The 20191-nt window shown below is 39.6% G+C and overlaps 1 protein-coding gene across 3 annotated transcripts in view; it reads left to right on the top strand.

The window, feature by feature from the left end:
• The window catches only part of LOC134530334 (xaa-Pro dipeptidase), a 397770-nt gene that overhangs the window by 349799 nt on the left and 27780 nt on the right, over nucleotides 1-20191 (top strand). For all 3 annotated transcript variants that reach the window (XM_063365070.1, XM_063365071.1, XM_063365072.1), the window contains one exon: nucleotides 10495-10545. In XM_063365070.1, the coding sequence (XP_063221140.1) occupies nucleotides 10495-10545 (51 nt within the window). The remainder of the gene's footprint in view (nucleotides 1-10494; nucleotides 10546-20191) is intronic.

The following is a 20191-nucleotide window of genomic DNA, read 5'->3' as shown; positions in this document are numbered from 1 at the left end:
GTCGAGCAAATGGTGCACTACCTTTAAATAATAAATTACCGTAAAGCATTATCACATCTTTGTATCATTAAGATCTGCGCTGTGTTGCACCGTACGTGAGATTGTTCTCGACCAATGTTTTCGGAACGGCATGGAGACTTCCAGGCCGTTGTTATCTGCGGAGCAGACAAGGCGGGACGTGTCGATTACAAGGTCGCTGAGCTCTAGGGAGTCGACCCGCCAAGACGTCGCGGCCCTACTATACACCACTCACAAATTTTAAGGGGCCCGCCTACCTGGGCACACATACGGTGTGCAGAGCTTCAGGAAAAACAACGCGATTTCAAAACTACTTAAGATATCCGAGTGGGGCCTATTTACGAATAGCATTTAAGAGTTCGCTGAGGACCGAAAAGTACTTTTAATTTCGGATTAAGTTTTTAAACTGTATTTTTAGAAGCGTTAAAATGGCTAAAACGCGTGTTTTCAGAGTAATTTTTAGGCATAAAACAATCAGTGCAGATTCTTGAAAGCACTTAAGGGGCTTGCATAATACCTTTATCTTCATTTCTCCGCCATATAATGTTACGGTCACCGCTCAAATTTCACAGTTATCCTGTGACGACGAGACGAATGCGCGCCAGTTCAGAGACTTGCGCTTAGAGGCGATACCGCGCTGGAAGCACCAGCGAGCGTCGCGCTTATCATCCCGCCTCACTAACACACATACACCCCTGACGAGGCGGGCCCCTTAAGCACTCTCTGGATCCCGTGGTTAAAGCTGTCCAACCGTTAACTGCGAACAGTGAATAAAAACACATATTTCATGATACCAAAGCACACACTTTACTGTTCAAACCAACCAAACCCAAGCCAGCTATCTGGAAACATTACATACGATACTTTCAGGCTGAGTGGGTCAAGACTTTTTTATTTAGTCGAGTATATCTATCTTTAATTTCAGGAATTCATAATTACACGGTTTCGAAAGAGGTTATCGTATTGACAGTTTCCAGGAAGTAAGAACATCAGTCATGATATGTTATCATGCAATTGGTGCGCTATTGTTTCACGTGCTGTGGCTCGTGTTATTCTATAAATTCCTGTTTCAAGGGGTATTGTGCCTCTCCATCTTGCGATTTCAAATATTTTGATAACCGCTTCCAATAAAGCTTCCGTGCTAATTTTTTTTAATTTGACATGGCAAATGATTTCACTTTGGCTACTTGTTGATCTCCACACTTGTGAACTTGTGTTATCATCTTGGTAGTTGTAGTTGCCCGTGTGAAATAATACGTTGTTTCCTCTCGGCGCTTACAGACTAGAGCCTGTTCGTAAATATGTGGTTGCAACAAGGTATTGAAGGTCTGGGAGACATGTTTTATGCCTTGAAATGCAAACAAATTTGGATAAGTAGTTAAAAATTAGAACGATAGCAAAAAAAAAATGGAATAATTGAAGATGGCGGGGCCTAATACACCTTAAGGGGGCGGTCTGGCCGGGGTGTAGTGAAGCGGGATGATAAGAGCGACGCTCGCTGGTAGCTCTAACGCGGTGTCGCCTCTAAGCACAAGGCTGTGAACTGGCACGCAGTCTTCTCGTCGTAGGATAACTGTGAAATTTGATCGGTAACTGTAACATTAAACGGCGGAGAAATGAAGATAAAGGTGTAACTCCGCCTACCCGGGCACACTTACGGTGTGCAGAGCTTCAGGAAAAACAGCGCGATTTTAAAACCACTCAAGATATCCGAGTGGGGTCTGGTCACGCTTAAAGCCGAAAAGTACTTTTGGTTTCGGATTAAATTTTTAAACTGTATTTTTAGAAGATTTAAAAAGGCTAAAATGCAGGTTTTCAGAGTAATTTTTAGGCGTAAAACAACAGTACAGGTTCTTGAAAGCACTAAAGGGACTTGCATTACACCTTTATCTTCATTTCTCGGCCATACAATGTTACGGTCGGTGCTCAAATTTCATAGTTATCCTGTGACGACGAGAAGACTGCGCCAGTTCAGAGCCTTGAGCTTAGAGGCTATACCGCGCTAGAAATACCAGCGAGCGTCGCGCTTATCATCCCGCCTCACTAACAACACAAACACCCCTGACGAGGCGGGCCCCTGAAGTGCTTTCAAGGATCTGCATCGGTTGTTTACGCCTAAAAATTACACTGAATTTTTTTTTATATTTAGTTTTAAAACTTAATCCGAAATTAAAAGTACTTTGCGGCCCTCAGCGAATTCTTAAATGAATTTCGTACACAGGCTCCACTCGGATATCTCGAGTAGTTTTGAAATCGCGTTGTTTTTCCTGAAGCTCTGCGCACCGTGTGTGTGTGTGTGTGTATGCGTGTTCCCGGGCAGACGGGGGCCTTGAAGCCTTGTTGACTGGAATACGTTGTTTCTCGGCTGGGAGGGGGGGAATTGCAAGGCGCGGAGAGCAGCCAGAAGCCGGAGTGGGGAAGTGAGCGCGGGCCGGGAATAGAGGCGAGTCGAGGGCTCGTCCAAGGTCGCGCGCTGTTCCCACGCCGCGGTCGTTCCTCCAGGTGCTCTCATGCGCGTGGGGCGAGTGCCTGATGGCAGCAGCTGTGCGTGCGCTCGACCTGTGCCAAATATAATCTCAATTGAATTCCTAAGGATCTATCTTAGACGCCATTTTGATTTTTTGACGTGACAACGTCTAATAAATCGATGAACGCCGGCTGAACGCACGAAAAAGTGTCCCGTTAAGCACATTGTCCCGTTACGTTGTGTCCCGTTACGCTCATTGTACGCTTGCGCCGCATCTATCTCTCTTCCACTCGATTGGAACAACCATCGATTTGGCTTTTTCGAGGCACATTAAACATGAAACACTCCCATTCGTTTCCTACTTTTCCTATCATCGTCCTATCCTTAACAGAAATAACACAGATTGGAAGAGGTTGAATAGCAAACATGTATAAAAGTTATAGTTAAAATAATCTCTTCGTTAAAGTAATAAAAATATTTGAATTAATGAGTGCAAATAAAAGTAAATTTATCAATTAAATTGTAGATTTCATTTCACTCCTTCTTTGTATCCATACAAAATAGTGATAATTCAATAAAAATAATTTAATTTTATTCATAAACGTATGCAACCATTTCATCAATGTTTTGTTATGACGTTGTCACGTTAAACTATCGTCCGTAAAATGACTTTACAGACAACCAATGTTTTTTTTTGTTTTTTGTTTTATTCGTCTCCAGTTTTTTTTTCAAGGGCTGTTTCTGAAATTCTAATCCGTTACCTTCCTTTCATCTGTTGTTTTGCCACAAATATTTTCAACAGGTATTCACTTATTGCAATGTCATGGGTGTAGAGAGGCGCCTAGAGCGCAAGTTTTCGTAATCATCATCACTTGCGCGCCATTTTATACCCATGATGTTACACTGAGTGAATATCTGTTGAAAATTTCAGTCCACATGGAAGCTATAGCCTCTTCAGTTCTGTGTCTCGCCTTTATCAAATTATTAGGTACCGGTAGCGGCGGAACGTAGACACGTTCTGTTATAAAGCCCCAAAGGAAAAAAAATTGCATGGCGTTATATCAGGTGAACATGGAGGCAAGCGAAAAAGAGCTCTGTTGTCTTGACCATTACGACCAATCCAACGGTCAGGAACTTTGACGTTCAATCACTCTCGTAGAAAGAAATAACAATGGGGAGGGATTCCATCCTGTTGCCAAATAAAGATTAAAGTTTCACCCTCTACTAATTGGGGAAAGAGCATTTCTTTCAACATAGGTGGCGCTGCAAGCGAGAAAACAACAAAGCAGTACTCACGCATGTGCTTATCTAAAACTGTTTGAGTTACTCTTTAATTGTGACCTCGAACCAACACTCTACAACGCTTACAGTTGATACTATTAAAATTTATAACTGGGACATTATTTGTGGACACAGTGTATATCGTTAAATCCATCGAGTCATCTCATCTGAGATTTGAGAGAGGGGCAACAAACACAGCGGCAACGTAACAAAAGAAAAAAAAAACTTTCATCTTTCATAAGTATTAAAAATAAAAAAATAAAATCCATTTTTCTGAAACGAAAATGTTTTGTGTTAAAATATGTAATAATTTTTAGAATCAAAATTGTTTTGGTTTTTGGAAGAATGATAATGTGTTGTTATAAACTATGTAAGTCACACATTCCCTTGATCTAAAATTTGAGTCTACAACTGTGTTGACACTTCGAAAGTTTATAGCAGAAGAAACGCCAAAAATGTGTTTCTTCGCACAAACTTATCTAAAGTATTAACAGGAAAACAGCCAACGCAATTGCCTACCAAAGAAATTGCTTATCTGTGTAAACATAAACATGTTTCTGTCAAATAACCTAAACTCTAAATAATTAAAAAAATACCACGAACATTTACACTGTTTAGCTAAAATTATTTAATTCGGGAATGGATATTTGATACCTTATAATCTACACTTCACTTGTAAGAAAATATAGTTAAGTTGACTTGGTATGTATTGAAAAAAAAAAAAATCCTGTGCAATTTTCGACTAAACGAGATTAAATTTTCTGTGTTATGCAAGTTTGTAAATGTATTCATATTATAATATAAACAGGTTATAATGGAACTGGTGTCTGCTTTTATGCATGTAGGTTATATATGATATAATCTTATAATTACGTGTAGTTAGTAAGCTCATGAAGATAACTCGCAGTAATAATGGTGCTCATTTAATCTAAAGAGTTCAAAATGCCACCAAGCCATTATTTTTACGTGTTCTTTTGAGACTCTGAAAATAACAAACAACACAAAGAAACAAGCAGAATGTAAGATAAACTATAATTCTAAGTGAAGGAAACCCAGCACGTATTTTCATTTTCCAGGTGTGCAGTTCATATAAATGCTTCATGTGTGCATACTTTATTTATGAACATTCATTTCTTAATAAAATTAAGTGTTTCAGTTAGAGATTTAATTATTTTTTGGTTAAGTTACTTGTGTACAGATTATTTTTGTTATTAGTAAAAAATGTAAGGCTATAGGCCTAACCAGTATGAAATAACGAAACCAATGGACTAAGCTATGAAATATTAAAGCAGTTAGATAAACATATTTTTTTTTTTAATTTTATGTGAAGTACAATTTGTTTAACGCAACTAAAATTCTATTTCTTTGTAACGGTGGGATTTGAACCACGTCAAAGCATTGGCTAGAATCACGAGACCACGCAATTTCCCGATGCTCTACAGTCACACAGTTATATAAACCTGTTTTCTTGCGTACTATAACTGTTAGGTACAGATTACTTTTAGCCATGAATATTTTAATTTTCAAAATGTATTCCAGGATATTTCCTCTAATATGAATTTTTATTTGGCACACCAATACGGTTGGTACGTCCCCTGAAAGAGAATATATACGTGTGTATGATATCGTGTGGGTATAGCAGACAAATATAACACGTTCTTGTACGTATTTAGGTAAGACTTTGGGCATGAAAACTTTAAAAATCAGCACCATTTCCTCTTGGAAGCAAGCAGAAAATAAATATAAAAATGTGCATCGTGTGGGGCTTTCGATAGCCTGTTACCCTCTCGTTACGAAACTATAGTTTCGTAACGATTTTATACATCGAGGAAGACGCCACAGGAAAAAAAAAATTACATTTTGAAACTGTCGAGAACGAGCGATAATCGATTGTCAACGACAAATTTTCATCGAAACGATAAGCTCACAATAAGCACGGAGGCGAGATCAGGTCTATCGGACGGCCGAACTGTGCATGTACGAGGTCGTTCTTCCCGCGCCGCATGGCCTGAAGTCCCGTCACATCTCGCCTCGTGGGAGGCTCGTCATCGCTCGGAGTGACTCGACCTTTCCGCGAATGCTCGGACATCATTCACGATAGTTCTAAGTATGATGCATCCCACGAACCAGTGCTCTTTTCTGCCAGGTAACTTTATCAGCGAGTTTTTAGTTTTTTTTTCCCCAGCTAATAACGCTTCCATAATTTCTTTGGGAAGGAAGGGGGGTGGAAGGGAACTGGTAAATCGTTGACAAACCTTATTTCTTGGAAAACAAAGTATGTTATTTCATGTAGTTGCTCCCGGATAATGGCGACCGCGACGTCGACCGAAATGACCCAGACAGTGGCCGCGAAAGCCTGCGATCTTTACATTGTTTTATCTAATGTAATGATTTATGTGTGATTATAGCTCGTTGCTTCACAAGAATGTGTCAGTAAAGTACTCTCGTTCGTGGGCCAGAACACTCGCTCCAGAACATCTCTCCGCCGTGTACTGATTTTTTTTTTCACCACAGACGGATTTCCCGAGATGCGATTGATTCAGCTTCGCTTACACTCCGCCTACCCGGACACACATACGGTATGTCGAGCTTCAGGTAAAACAACGCGATTTCAAAACTGCTCAAGATATCCGAGTGGGGTGTGCTTACGAAATGCATTTAAGAGTTCGCTGAGGGCCGAAAAGTACTTTTGATTTCGTATTAAGTTTTTAAACCGTATTTTTAGAAGATTTAAAATGGCTAAAACGCTTGATTTCAATGTTATTTTTAGGCGTAAAACAACCAGTACAGGTTTTTTAAAGCACTTAAGGGAATTGCATTACACCTTTATCTTCATTTCTCCGCAATATAATGTTACGGTCACCGCTCAAATTTCACAGTTATCCTGTGACGACGAGAAGACTGCGCGTCAGTTCAGAGCCCTACATACACCCCTGGCGAGGCGGGCCCCTTTAACATTTCAGTGTCTGTTCAGTGCGCCGACCACCAGGCGAACACTTTCTCTCTTCCTTGTTACGCAATCGCAGTGAGAAGTAAAATGCAGGCAGGAAACAGAACACATTATCAGCGTGAGCTGATTGCTTACTGGTTTCCTTGAGTGACAACTGCCCGCAGCGAGTTCACTGTTCCCGATAGTGAACCGGTTGTGTTCAGCGGGTGGCCTCCGACCACATTGTGCCTTCACGCAGTGTAGTTTTCTTGCTGCTGATAGTCGGCGAACTTGATCCCCGGGGAATCGACCCGTGGACGGGCAGAATTGGGTTGATTCCACCCCTATCGTAATTATATATATATATATATATAAGTTTAACCATTTATTGTTAAGTAACTCGTGATTTAAACTGAGATACCGCATACTAATTCCGTTCCAGATAGTACGATTGACTTTTAAACGTGACCTGTTATTTTGGTTTTAGCTCTGCAAAAGTCCAGATGTCAACTCCCCCACAAATCATATAAACCTTTTCGTTAATCCAATTGTTTGAAACTTGGGTTTGGGGTTCAGTTGTCATCGGTCCGCACGCTTTGGCTTGTTGGAGACAGGGTTTCAGAATCACTAACGACCCAATCGCACTGACGGACTTTCGCTTCCAACACCTTCCAATATGTTTCGTCAGATGATATTGGGTAGTTTATGATATGACCAAAAATTGTCACTAACGCAGCTATGTTAGTTTGAAAAGTTGGATGACTTGAGTTTTCATCACACATTTTTCGTATACAACGGGTTCTAAAATATGTTGGGTGTCGGATGTAATCAGCCAATCAGAATCTTGCCTAGCGAAAAATGAAATGGCGACCGTTTCAGTCACAACGTATATACTAAAATGACGAAGGAAAAATGGCCGATTAAGCGGTCATAAAGGTGAAATAATTAAAATATGAATATAAATATGAATGTCGTATGCAAAATAATGTTATATGTAAAAAGCAAATGATGTGTCACGTGATTTACAAACATCAGGGCACATTATTTTTATTACATAACGAGTATTAATGTGAGCTATTTTTATAGATATTTTACATTAGATTAAAAATTAAAAGTCTGAAAAAAAATTAGACTATAAATAAACTTTGATAATGTAACATGATTAAAAACCTCATTTTGTTATCTGTCCACTTTATTTGATTAAGTAATTGGAAGCCATTTTTCGTACATTACCCTTCCAACTCAATTGTCAAATAAAATAAGAGACAAAAATCGGACAGTGTAACAGGGCCTTAAGCGGAAGGGGCTTGCCAGTCTTATTGTCCATTTTATAAATTTAATCATGATAAAAATTGTAATTTATTTAATATAATGAACATTTTAAATTGTTTTAAAGGTTATACATATTTTCGTGTGCCTATAAACGCACCAGGAAAACTTATTGGGTTGTGAAAATGATAAAAAAAGAGGGGAAGAGAGAATAAAAACTGTACACGGGCTCGAAGTTCATTGGGTTGTGAACCCGGAAACTATTAGTTCGAAGGTCACGTGCAAAATGTACTGTGTGCTTATTAAAAAGGAGTCACGCAGAAGGTTTGGCGGGAATCTTCAAGAATGGCCACCTTGCCCAATGAGAGTGGCGCTAAGTGGGAACCGTTAGAAAAAGTTTCTTTGATCTCTCTTTATGAAAAATGTCATTAATTTTATCTCAACAAAGCTCTTAAGAAGTTGTTCGCTTGCATTATGTTCTCCCAACTGCTGGTCCTTAAAAAATTGAGAGAGAGAGAGAGAGAGAGAGAGAGAGAGAGAGAGAGGGAAAGGGAGAGAGAGAAAATATATTAAGTTTCTCGTAAGATAAAAGTAAAATTTATGCAGTGTACTTTTGGCGCTGGCCGCCTAACACCCGGGAAAAATCAATGCTGGCATGAGAAAAACGTGCATAGTTAAAGATATTCAGGATAATGTAGTTGTAATCTGTGTTTTGACAAGAAACCAATGGAGGAAATGGTTTTACGAAGTATGTAAATTACAGACTACTCGGCCAGTGCTACCGCACAGAATTTTTTAAAGTTAAAAAAAAAAAGTGTCCACCTATGACTTATCCCACACCCGACAGCAGTTTTCCTGGTACACGTCATGGTGAGACTTGTTTAGTGATTCAGCGTGGTATTGAACTCGCATCAGGAAAGTTAGCGGAGGGGAAATCCCTGGAATCATCGAACATAATCCGTCTCTTTCGCACGCTTCCCCTTCTCTCTCTCTCTCTCTCTCTATCTCGCTATCTCCAACTCTCTCTAGGTGGAGGAAATTGTTCCTTTCCCCTCCTATGGTTTCCTTCCATATAGCGACACGTGGTGCTTGTCTGTGACGTCATCACCTCCGGGAGGAGGGGCGAGACCAAGGCACGACCTTGATTCCTCCTCCCCTCCCCCTGCATCATTACATTAGAACACCCCTCTTCTTGTCCTCGGGCCGCTGTGCGGTATTTGAGCTTTTATTTCTCCTCCTTTCCCCCCCCCCCCCCCCTTTCTTCGACCCCTACATAGCAGCGCCATTTATTCGCATTCCTCTTGTTTCTTAACTGCGTTCCAACGGCATTGAGAACGTATTCAAAACGCTCGTTACGCCTTACGGAACCTTTTTACGACCTGACTTCTCAATATCGCGGCGAGGGCATAAAGTGGGAGAGAAAAACACGAGGCCCAAAAGAAATCGAGTAACTTTTTTTTTTCTTTTTTACGAATGGGATTATCTTAGCCTCACAACTGTATTCTAACCGGCAGCCGTTTTTTTTTTGGGTTTACACTCCTTGCTCGAGAACATATGCACAAATCGGAGAGTTGCCGCTAATATAATCTTTCGGGATGACACTTCCTTTTCGAAGAACCCTAGAAAAAAATACGTGAGCGAGTTTTTCAGTACTTACATCTAACCTCGATAACGAGCGAATTCATGTGTTCTCATGGTGCAAAAACATTTATAATACGAAACTCGGGATTGGAGGTGAAATTTAACGTAAAATTCTTTTAATTAATGCCAAGCGTGATAAATTTACGCAACTTTTTTCTCCAGCTAAATTTCTGGACGAGAATCACACACGGGTAGTTTTCTCACCCGCCGCTAGAATTCGCTGCCGAAGCAGATACGTCGACTAACGATTTGCAGACAGAAATTGTAAACTGTGTAATGAAACGGCTGCGATAAACGCGAAAAGTACTTGGAAAATTTACTAAACCACGTCTTTGGACATGATTTTCGACAAGGAATTTTATTAAAATATTGCCAATCCTGTTAAAAATTAATTAAACTGTTAATACTATAAAGTTTCCCTTCGGCTTTATTAACTTTGGTTCAAGCCATCCGCCACATAGCGGGTGCACATTGGTTACATATTTCCGTTCCACGTAACTTCCGTTCCATTCACGAAATTACTCTTGCTAAATGCCGTATAACAGAGAGATAACAATTTACACATCAAAAAAATATCTATAAATGAGCTGAGAATGTGACTGGCATTATGTTGTTGGTAGAGATTTAGTTGTTGAAGTACGATAGGCACATCGTAGGCGCTACTCCATACTCAACTCATCCCACCGCACGCATTCTCCAGGCTCAACGGGACGACAGGACTATTCCTCTGGCAGGGCAGCCGGCTCCCAGGTGTGGGTTATCAGTAGCGGTAAAGACAATGCTGCATGGCGCGTGCATGCGCAGTGCGCTACATGCAGTGCGCTGGCAAGCATGCGCGTCGTGTTGTTATCCCTCTGCTGACGTGCACGGTGCCATCTGCTTGTTCCAGATGCAGCAGGTGCTTCGTCAGCTGGCGCCAGATGTGCTGCTGCTCACGCTGGTGAGTACACACACACACACACTCCCGCACTGACACACCTTCGCTGGAGAAAATAAACAGTTCCAGGACTATAGTGTGTGTCGTGTAACTTGTCTGAAAGTTGATGCTGCTCGAAAGTAGTTCATACTGTTTGTTTGCGAGCATTTTTTTGACAAAACAACTGTGGCAAAAGGATACGTAGACATTTGGTACTGCAGACGAGTGCTGTTAAAAGACAAGTTACGTGACACGGACTATAGCTCTCCTTCCTCTTCCTCCTTCCCTCTCCAGAAATGTACAAAAAAAATTAGTAGTTACTCACAAAACATCTTTTTGTTGATGGCAGAAAGACGTGAATATTCGTTGTCTCTTAACAAACTGTCTTGTTTGCCGTCTCCTCAGAACCTTGGTACAACAGACTTTGTGGTAGTTAAAATAATGAGGGTTCCCAAAGGTGCAACGAAAATATCGCTTTTTCTAGTATCAAATTTTGTGGGCACGAAAGTTGCGTATTTGCATTCTGATGGAAAGAAAATTTAATGAAAAAATCATACATAGTATCTTCAATTAGCGCAAATGGTCTACACCAAATTTTAACTTTTCGCTCAAAATCTATCAATCCCTCTCAACTGCGAGTGATACGCCTGCTTACCCCCCCCCCTCCCCCAACGGTCCACGCTAAAACAATGGTTTAGTACAGCCAGAGCAGTGACGTCACTCATTCGCAGCCAATAGCAAGTCGTTTTAAATGTTCACAGTGGCGTCCCAAAATTTTTACATTTTAAACACGTAGTCTAGAAGATTAAAAACTAAAGTGCGTACGGAAATAAAATTTTAGGTAAAAAACTTATTATTGCGTACATTTAAATTACATCGGATAAGATGAATTAAATTTTCTAGGAAGTAAACCAACTGAACTGCTTTCATTTATGTTTTGAACTGGTTTGCACGGTTGAGAACGAGTCGAAATTTTTTGAAAACTTAATTATGAGTATTAACGCTTATCATGATAGGGAAAATATTTGTAACCGCTGACTTTATGCCAAATTGTTTACCGCTACTCTTGCCCAGATTTCTATTGAAATCGTACTGCTACAAATCGCGCCAATAATTACAACTTTATGGTAAATAAGGGTTAATCAGAAAGACACACGGACAAGTTATTCCACATATTTAGTTGAATGAGAACTAACATCGGCTGGAACTATTCAAGTTCAAACACGAGGTTGCAAAATTCTAAATCGTTAAATGTCTCCAATGATTCCAGAACCACAGCCGGGTTAATTTATTTGTGGCGATTCATTTAGATATATGTACATGTGTATTGTTTTCATCTAACCTTTCTGCTCCATTAATGTATTATGTTTAAGTTATTTTTTAATGTTTGTTACTACACTTTTGTTTTATGTTGTTTAGTGTCATAATGTCTGGAATTTAGTTGTTAAGTTATTAGGTTAGGTAAGTGAAGTTTAGTATTGTCGTATGAATATGTAACAGTGATTTATATCTAGCAGGCCATATGGTTATTCGTAACTTGGCCACAAATGTAGGGACAGGAAAAATTCGCGGGTTCAATGACCTCTAGGATGAACTTTATAGTTCTACGTACACTCGGTCAAATGTCGCCCTCTCATTGGCTGCTGTCTTGTGGAGGTGTCCCAACGTAGCGGCCTGTGATTCGATACAGCTTCGGTTGAGTGTTTCTCACTGGCCCAAAGTCGTCCAGGTGAGTTGTGAGCCAATAGCAGAGGCAGCACTGAGGTATAAATAATTTGAATTTCAGGCTGTCGTGAAATGAATCCGCGAATTTTTCCGGTCTCTACAAATGAGGCGGTAAATGAAGCGAATAGAACTGTGTGCTGCGCAGGCTAGCTCTGCATGCCACGGCGGTCCCGTGAGACAGCGGCCTTTGTTTGCCCGGGTCGCCATCTGGTCCTCGGGAACTAGCCGTTGAAAAGGAAAGAAAAAATGGGGGAGGGGGGGGGGAACCACGTCCTGGATACTCTCACGAGAAAAAAAAACATGCATGCTAATAGTGTGTATATATATATATATACATTAATATATTATATAAACTTCTCATCAACAGCGAGGTCACAACTATGGGCTTAGATTCCTGTATGTGTTGGGGAAGGGGGGGGGGGAGGCACCTGCTTGCGCTTGCAAAAGCGTGACCGTATCAAGCGTGTCAAAACTATGTTTTATGGAAAGTTAAAAAGTTTTCTGCTAATTGCATGCATATAGGGCAATGTATGGGCAGCATTCAATCTACAAGCACCCTATCCAGAGAGACTTATGCCCTCCTTCCCCTGAATTTCCGCCGGTCATCCCCCCCCTTGCGAATCCAACAGATTTGCGTCCCTGAGCACAAACGGACTAGTGACTGTAGATGGTGGGATAGTTGTCGTTCATGGCCTTTAGCTTGGAGCCATCACAGCATTTGTCTGTGGCGGTTTCGGGAAATCACGGGAAACCAGACAATTTAAGGACCGTTTTGAGATTATTTTAGAACGGCGATAAAACTAGTTATACGTATTAATATCAGTTTTCGACCAAACATGGACATGGTAATTTCTTATTCAATAGAAACTTAGGCCGGGTCTATAAATGACGTAAGAAACGCAAACGCGCACGAAAACCAACTCATAAGAAGATCACGGTCGGTCATAACACACGCCAAGTCACAAGTCATAAAAAACCCTTCAATTCGGAATCTCGTAAAACAGTAGAAAACAAATTTCTTTCCCGGGCTTCTTTTGATAATTCACGTCCATTATCAAAACATACGTAATTATCATTAATTTGATTTAGAAGTATTATTTTCTTTCACTGTACGAAAGTTCAACAAGTGATAAGGCACTGTACAAAATAAAAACATTGTGTTGGCCTTTTGTGATCCAAACGTTTGTATCTTTAAAAGTTTTCGGAATTTTTGTTTTCAAGAACGGTGATAACCAAGCCAAAATGCAAGAAGTTTAAAGTTGAGCCATTCTTGTGATGCTTTTATTTTATAAACCGGTATTTGAAAACGCCGTTCTTGAACGTTTTGCGTTTTGTGTTTCTTGCGTGGTTCATAACCTGGCCTTCCGCTTTCGGCAACATCTGTCACGTTTCCCATTGCGAAAGTCGTATCTGACTAGCTCTCACTGAATAGGACTGAATATAACTGAGCTGCGAGACAATGCGCTGAATAACCTTAAGCTGTCAAAGATATGTTGTCTTTATGTAAAGATATGTCGATGTCCTGAAATTGGCAAGTTTTGTCGACAAAATGATTACGTAGTTGCAAAAAAAAAAAGATGTCAGTTGCAAAACCGTATTATTTTATATCCAACGAAATAGACAAAATAACGAAATACACACAAAACTACTAATTTGCCATTTTGGTTTTAACCTATAAAACGTTACACGCGTGAGCTATTCGTTTTGAATTTATAAGTTAAGTTTTGTAATAAAGTATTGTAATTAGCAGTTAACCACACAATACTTGGTTGAACTAATTGCGTAATGATTATTCAATTGAAGGTTGTAGTGGATAAATAAAATAAATGTTGGGTAGTTAAATTTGAGGCCTTATGTAGATGCATTAAAAATAATGAATTTTGTTACTTAAATGAAACAAGTGAATGCTGAGTGTATCCGAATTTAAACGCGTCCAACTACAAATTACTTAATTATAAATTGAAAAATTGTAACTCTGTCGAAGTAGTGTCTGGCTTGCCGCCCACGACGGAGTGCTAGAATTGTTCTGGTGTCGCCTCCATCGTATTCTTCGGAGATAGCCGTGAAGATGGTCCATCAGGGAACAATGGTAAGGTGAACAAAATGTCTCTCTCTTTATCTCGTATTTCTTTCCTCCGTGTTGCACAGCGAGCGTTAGGGCTGTTCCCCTTACAAGGCAAGTCTGGGAACTTTATCTCCTCTCTTTTATGTTTTTTTGTTCCTCCGTCTTGGACGCTGCGGCCTCGAGTTTCCCATCGGCATCAGCCAACTTGGCAGGATTCTCGTCTAGCGACCTCTGTCCCCTTCTCCCCCCTTCTTCCTCATCTTCGCTCTTCTCTCTTCGGCGCCGCCATCACGGCATTCCAACACAGGGTGGCGCGCAACTCGCTTCACCACAACATCCGGTCAGCTGCTCTCTCCTTCCCCCCTCCTTGTTCAGCCGCAGTTCACACCCTACTTTCCACCCGGGTTGTTCACGTGTCGCTTAGCCCAGCGGTTCCAAATATATTTTTGGGCCAGGGAACCCTTTGATCGAATTTTCTTTTGGCGGAACCCCAACTCATTTCAAAGAAAGTTATTTGACAATAATTGTGCCTGCTTCATTCAACATTCTTCTTGACTCACGGAACTCATGTGACCTTGCCACGGAATCCCAGGGTTCCACGGAAAATATTTTTTAGGGAACTGGTGGCTTAACCAGTCATCGCAAATTACTTTACTCCTTCTGTTTACCAAGTTTTATTTATTTATGAAGTGCCATACAACGAAGTCCAAAACAGGATGATGACACTATAAAAATTAATATATACATAATACACATATATAAAAAAATAGACAAACAACACAAACATAGGAGGGGAGGGGGAATGAGGAAGAAAAATGTGGTAGGGGAAAAAGTGGCTATCCAAGTTATCAGCCACAACACATTACAACAAGAATACAGTAAAAAAATAAAGAAAACTACTTCTAATATAATTATTATATTCAGAATAACACACGATAAAATACATTCATGACCTTTTTTTTCTAAATATCATCCATAGATTTTATTATAAGTTAAATATTAATAATTTTAACAATTAGAACTTAGACTGCACTAAGGGTTGGCTGGGAATCAGAGCAGCCCTCCTTTACTCCCTTTGACGAGAGGCTCCTTTCCTGAAGAAGTAACCAAAAAGTCTCGTCGTTTTCATCCCAGGTTTGATGTATTATTTTAATACCTGTTCTTACAACTCGCGATTGAAGTACCGACATCTGGTACAAAGTGCAGCAACGAGAATGTGAACCCCCGGTATGCCGCGTCGAAAAAATCTCGAAGTGGTCAGGCCGGACGGTAGAACTCGATGGGATGTGTACTATCGACGACGGCGACGCAGATCCCGATGGAAAGTGTACCATCGCCACCGACAGTGCCAGAGGAGACTTTAATCAATGCAGTCTGCCAGCTGAGGAAGCATCTGTGTCGCCTGCATCATCAACTATTACGACTATGGTAAAACTATCGACGATGACTACCGGAGGTACAGCAGCGTCTTCCGAGCATCGATGCCCCACTGTGGAAAGATGTTCCTCAACAACTCGTCAACACGAGAAGAGAGAATGCCTTGCAAAAAGATTGACTGTAACTAATGCCGTAAGCAATTTGCAAGAAATTATAGGTTGAAAAGACTCTTGACGACGTTTAAAGGTCCTGCGCGGCAGAAAGTAAAGGTTTCGCTACAACAGCGATGCAATGATGCGTTTAAGAATGGTAGCAGTAAAACAGTGGTGCTATCTCAGCGGGTGCAGCACGTAAAGATAGCTGGGATACAGTCGACTGTATGCATTTAAAATGAATTCTTATGTTTGTCATGAGCTGATGTGTTGTGAACCCATATAACGACTGGAACAGTACACAATTCGGTAATAAAATAACCACGGAGTCCCTCTGTTAAACATTTTTTTTTTCACCTAGTAACGCCGTCCTCTTATTTATGCATATTTAGCTACTTAATTAATTCTTAAGTCAGTTCTAAAATCGTCAACACAACCACACGTTATCCAGGTCGCGAGCGCAGGTCCCTTCGCGCTATGTTGATATTTTAGTTTTTTTTAAAAAATTAATTTTAGTTAAGGGCTGTTCATAAAAATATATCACGTTGGATCTTTTGCTTTCGTTGTTCGGTATCAATATATAATAATACATAACTAAAATTAATTTGCAAGTTGTAAAATGCCACGCAAGCGATCATAACTAAAAAAGTTTGCAAGAATTTGTGTCGCTGTTGTATAACACATAAAAACATTTGATGACAAAAGTTGTGATGAAACATAAAATTCAAGAGGGCTATCGCAATAAATTTACAAGGAAGAACACTTTATTTAAAGTAATTATAAGAATCAGAAATTAACAACATGGTATGTGATTGTTTCTGTGTGTGAACCGTTGGTCGTGTACATAAACAAAGCTCATGGTTCGCAGCAGACAGCAGCATTCCTTCCCCTGACAACCCTTGATCTTCTCATTGTTTTTTTTTCCGTACGTGCGAACTAAATTTCGGTGAAGCATGTTTGTGCGTCCATGCTTCCGTAGTGTATAAACAATACGAGGTATAAAAAAAAAAAAAAAAACGCGTAAAGAATTCGCCGAATTTTATTCGTGCTTCAAATGCAAAGTTTATGTAGAAAGTACATTTTAAACTGCATAACTCTTTTCATTATTTTCATATTACTTACTCCGAGGTTGCCGAGCATTTTTGAGGGAGGCGAGAGAAGGACCTTAGTGCTCAGCTAGTAAGTAGAGCATCGCGCTTCGCGTTTGGCCATTAACTTTTACAGGGTCCTGATATTATGGAGAAAGGCATTACCGGGCTTGGAGGTATAGAATAGAGCCCTAATGAAATTACCGGAACATTTTTTTAAATAAACTCTCGAAAACAGTGTTTTTAAGCCAACCTGGAACTTGAAATTCTACCATTATTTTTCTTATTTATTTTAAGAAATTTTGATGTTATCTCTATAAAAAAATATACTAGGGGTAGTTTATTTAATACTAAAGATCAAATTCCGGTGAAATTGCGTTAAATTATTTGCATGTTTTTACTATATTAAATCAAGAAAACTTAATTGTAATTGGCCATTGGCAGATAAAATTAAAAAGTTTCCCTTTTCTCATTAATGTCCAAAATTTCCGCAGGAAAACTAGACAAACAAGGATCATAAAAAATGCAATCACACGCCAATCGCTCATTCAAACACCACGCGCCTCTATAGAGTGCCTGCCACACCAGGAACAAGGCCATCGGCGCGACAGATGTTCTGGGCACAGTGCGCACGCAACCAACATACATATATGTAGGTGGTCCAAGTACTGTACAGCTTGATTTGAAACATTGTGAAAAGAGAATACATAAACACGCAGAGAAAAACAAGCCAAAATCAGCAAATGCACACAAATAACAGAGAACTAAATTCCTGGAACAAGTTAGAACACCACAGCACAGTCGACGAGAAAATTGCGACAAAAAACAGTAAATACAGACAAAACAACAACCTTGGACAACACAAGAGACCAACTGAGGATCCCAACGATGAAATTTAACAGATAAACGGTACCGTCCTGTTATTTAACACTTGACTTCGGCTGATTTTGGCTTGTTTTTCTGTTTGTGTCTTCATCATTGTTTTTCGTTCTTCAGGTATTCTCATGACACACGTAAACTATCAATGGCGTACGTTCAAAATGATGTTTAAAATCTATCTTCCCAATTGCAAGAATCATTCAGTGAACGGCTTATCTGAGAACAGAACCGTCAAAAACACTGTTCAAGTTATAAAAACTCATCGTCTTTATTCGTCAGACCCTCAATGCAGAAAGTGAGTGATGGTACACAGTTAGTGCATTGGAAATTAGTAAGTTTTCTTAAATTGCTTAAAAAAAAACTAAAAAAAAAAGGTATTACGCAGTTCGTAAGTCAGAAATATGACCGTGTGAGGAAAACAAAATTAATCAGTCCTTTGTCTTAAAAAAAAAAAAGAAAAAAAATCGGAAGCTTAACTACGGCCCGCGAGCTATTTTGGCCCTCAAAGACTCACGTCATCTGGATATCACTACTCCACTGCAAATAATTGAAGTACTATTGAAACATTTATATTGAAAGTTATACTGCTCAGTTTCGAATACAAACCAAAATCACAAAGAAATAAATAAATGAGGAGGTTGTTAATACAAGTTATAAATGCAAATTGGTCTTCAACGTGGAGTATGTGTTCCAAGCTGGAACACAAGGAAGACGAGGCGCGTGGAGCGAGCCGGGCGTGACGCGAGTGACGGGTGCCCGTGTGGCTGCGCGCGCCATTCACCACCGCGCGACCTCTACCTGGCGCGGCTTTGTTTGGGTTCCCGCGGCCGGTGCGCGCTGTTGCCGCGCCTCCAGCGAGCCGTCTGCCGCGAACAGCGGCCCGCGTCTGCAGGGAAGCCTAAGATGTACATCAAGTTCTGGCCCTACCCGAACACGCCCGAATATTCACCTTCGGCCAACCTCGGGTTCATATATATATATATATATCTTTATATATATATTTCTTGTGTGCGTGTGTATGTCACTGAACTCCTAGACGGCTGGACTGATTTTGATGAAATTTTGTGTGTGAGTTCACGGGGATTCGATGATGGTTTAGATTCACAATTGGATATTTTATCTCGATTCTGAGTTAAGAAAAACTAAAAAAAAAAAAACACGCTTTAAAAGCAAAAATTGCAACGCATTATTAGAAGCCATTAAGTTTTGCTATTGTAAGGAACTAAGTAGAGAGTGAGAAAAAAATAAAGATCCTGACAGTTTATAGCGTCGCCATATTTGTTTCAATTTTCAATACCCTTTTTGTATATTACAATTTAAATTGCAGAAAAAAAATCATGTTTCATAGCCACACAAATAGTGAGGATGGTTTAGATTCACAATTGGATATTTTATCTCGATTCTGAGTTAATAAAAACTAAAAAAACACGCTTTAAAAGCAAAAATTGCAACGCATTATTAGACGCCATTAAGTTTTGCTATTGTAAGGAACTAAGTAGAGAGTAAGAAAAAAATAAAGATCCTGACAGTTTATAGTGTCGCCATATTTGTTTCAATTTTCAATACCCTTTTTGTATATTACAATTTAAATTGCAGAAAAAAAAATCATGTTTCATAGCCACACAAATAGTGAGTGTGTGTCATTTCTCTATGTCCACGAGGTCTCGCCGCGTCAATTTTCTCCTTGGAGCGAACCCGTCCGCTTAATTAAATAAACAGCTTTTATCGTTGAACGATTTCATGATTTATTTAATGAAAATATGCTCTCATAAAAAAATTAGTTAGATAGACATTCAATAGGTGTCTTTCTCTCACTCTCTCTCTCACTCTGAAATGTATGTAGCTTGCTCGCGGGTCAGTAATGCAGACAATCTTTACATTCTAGCTCGAGACGGAAAAAACAGTAAATGTGGTCTACAAAGACATTTTATGAAGTGTCTTCCCGTCATTACATTTGAAAGTAGAAACACTTTTACTCAAAATTTAGGTAGTAACATATTTTTATTGCAAAGACTGAAATAGAGGTGAGAAAAATTATCATTTGTGAACATAAGAAAACTACTACAACTGTATCAACTGTTATGTTATAATGTTTAAATTTCTAAATGGTGCAAGATAATACAAAATTCCATGCGGAAAAAGTCGTGGGCAGCAGATACGTATAGTTATAGGTGTGGGGCTATGCATGCTGATTTTTTCATATACTGCATGGATGCGAACATGTAAGAATAATCTATCTATCTTACTATAATAAAACTACTTTTTCTGTTTGTCTGTTTGTACGCGATTTTGATGAAATTTTGTGTGTGAGTTCACGGGGATTCGAGGATGGTTTAGATTCACAATTGGATATATCTCGATTCTGAGTTAAGAAAAACTAAAAA

The sequence above is a fragment of the Bacillus rossius genome, chromosome 3, assembly GCF_032445375.1.
Source record: "Bacillus rossius redtenbacheri isolate Brsri chromosome 3, Brsri_v3, whole genome shotgun sequence".
Classification (NCBI taxonomy): Eukaryota; Metazoa; Arthropoda; class Insecta; order Phasmatodea; family Bacillidae; genus Bacillus; species Bacillus rossius.
The sequence above is the reverse complement of the archived record's forward strand: the minus strand, read 5'-3'. Positions and strand labels throughout refer to the sequence as shown.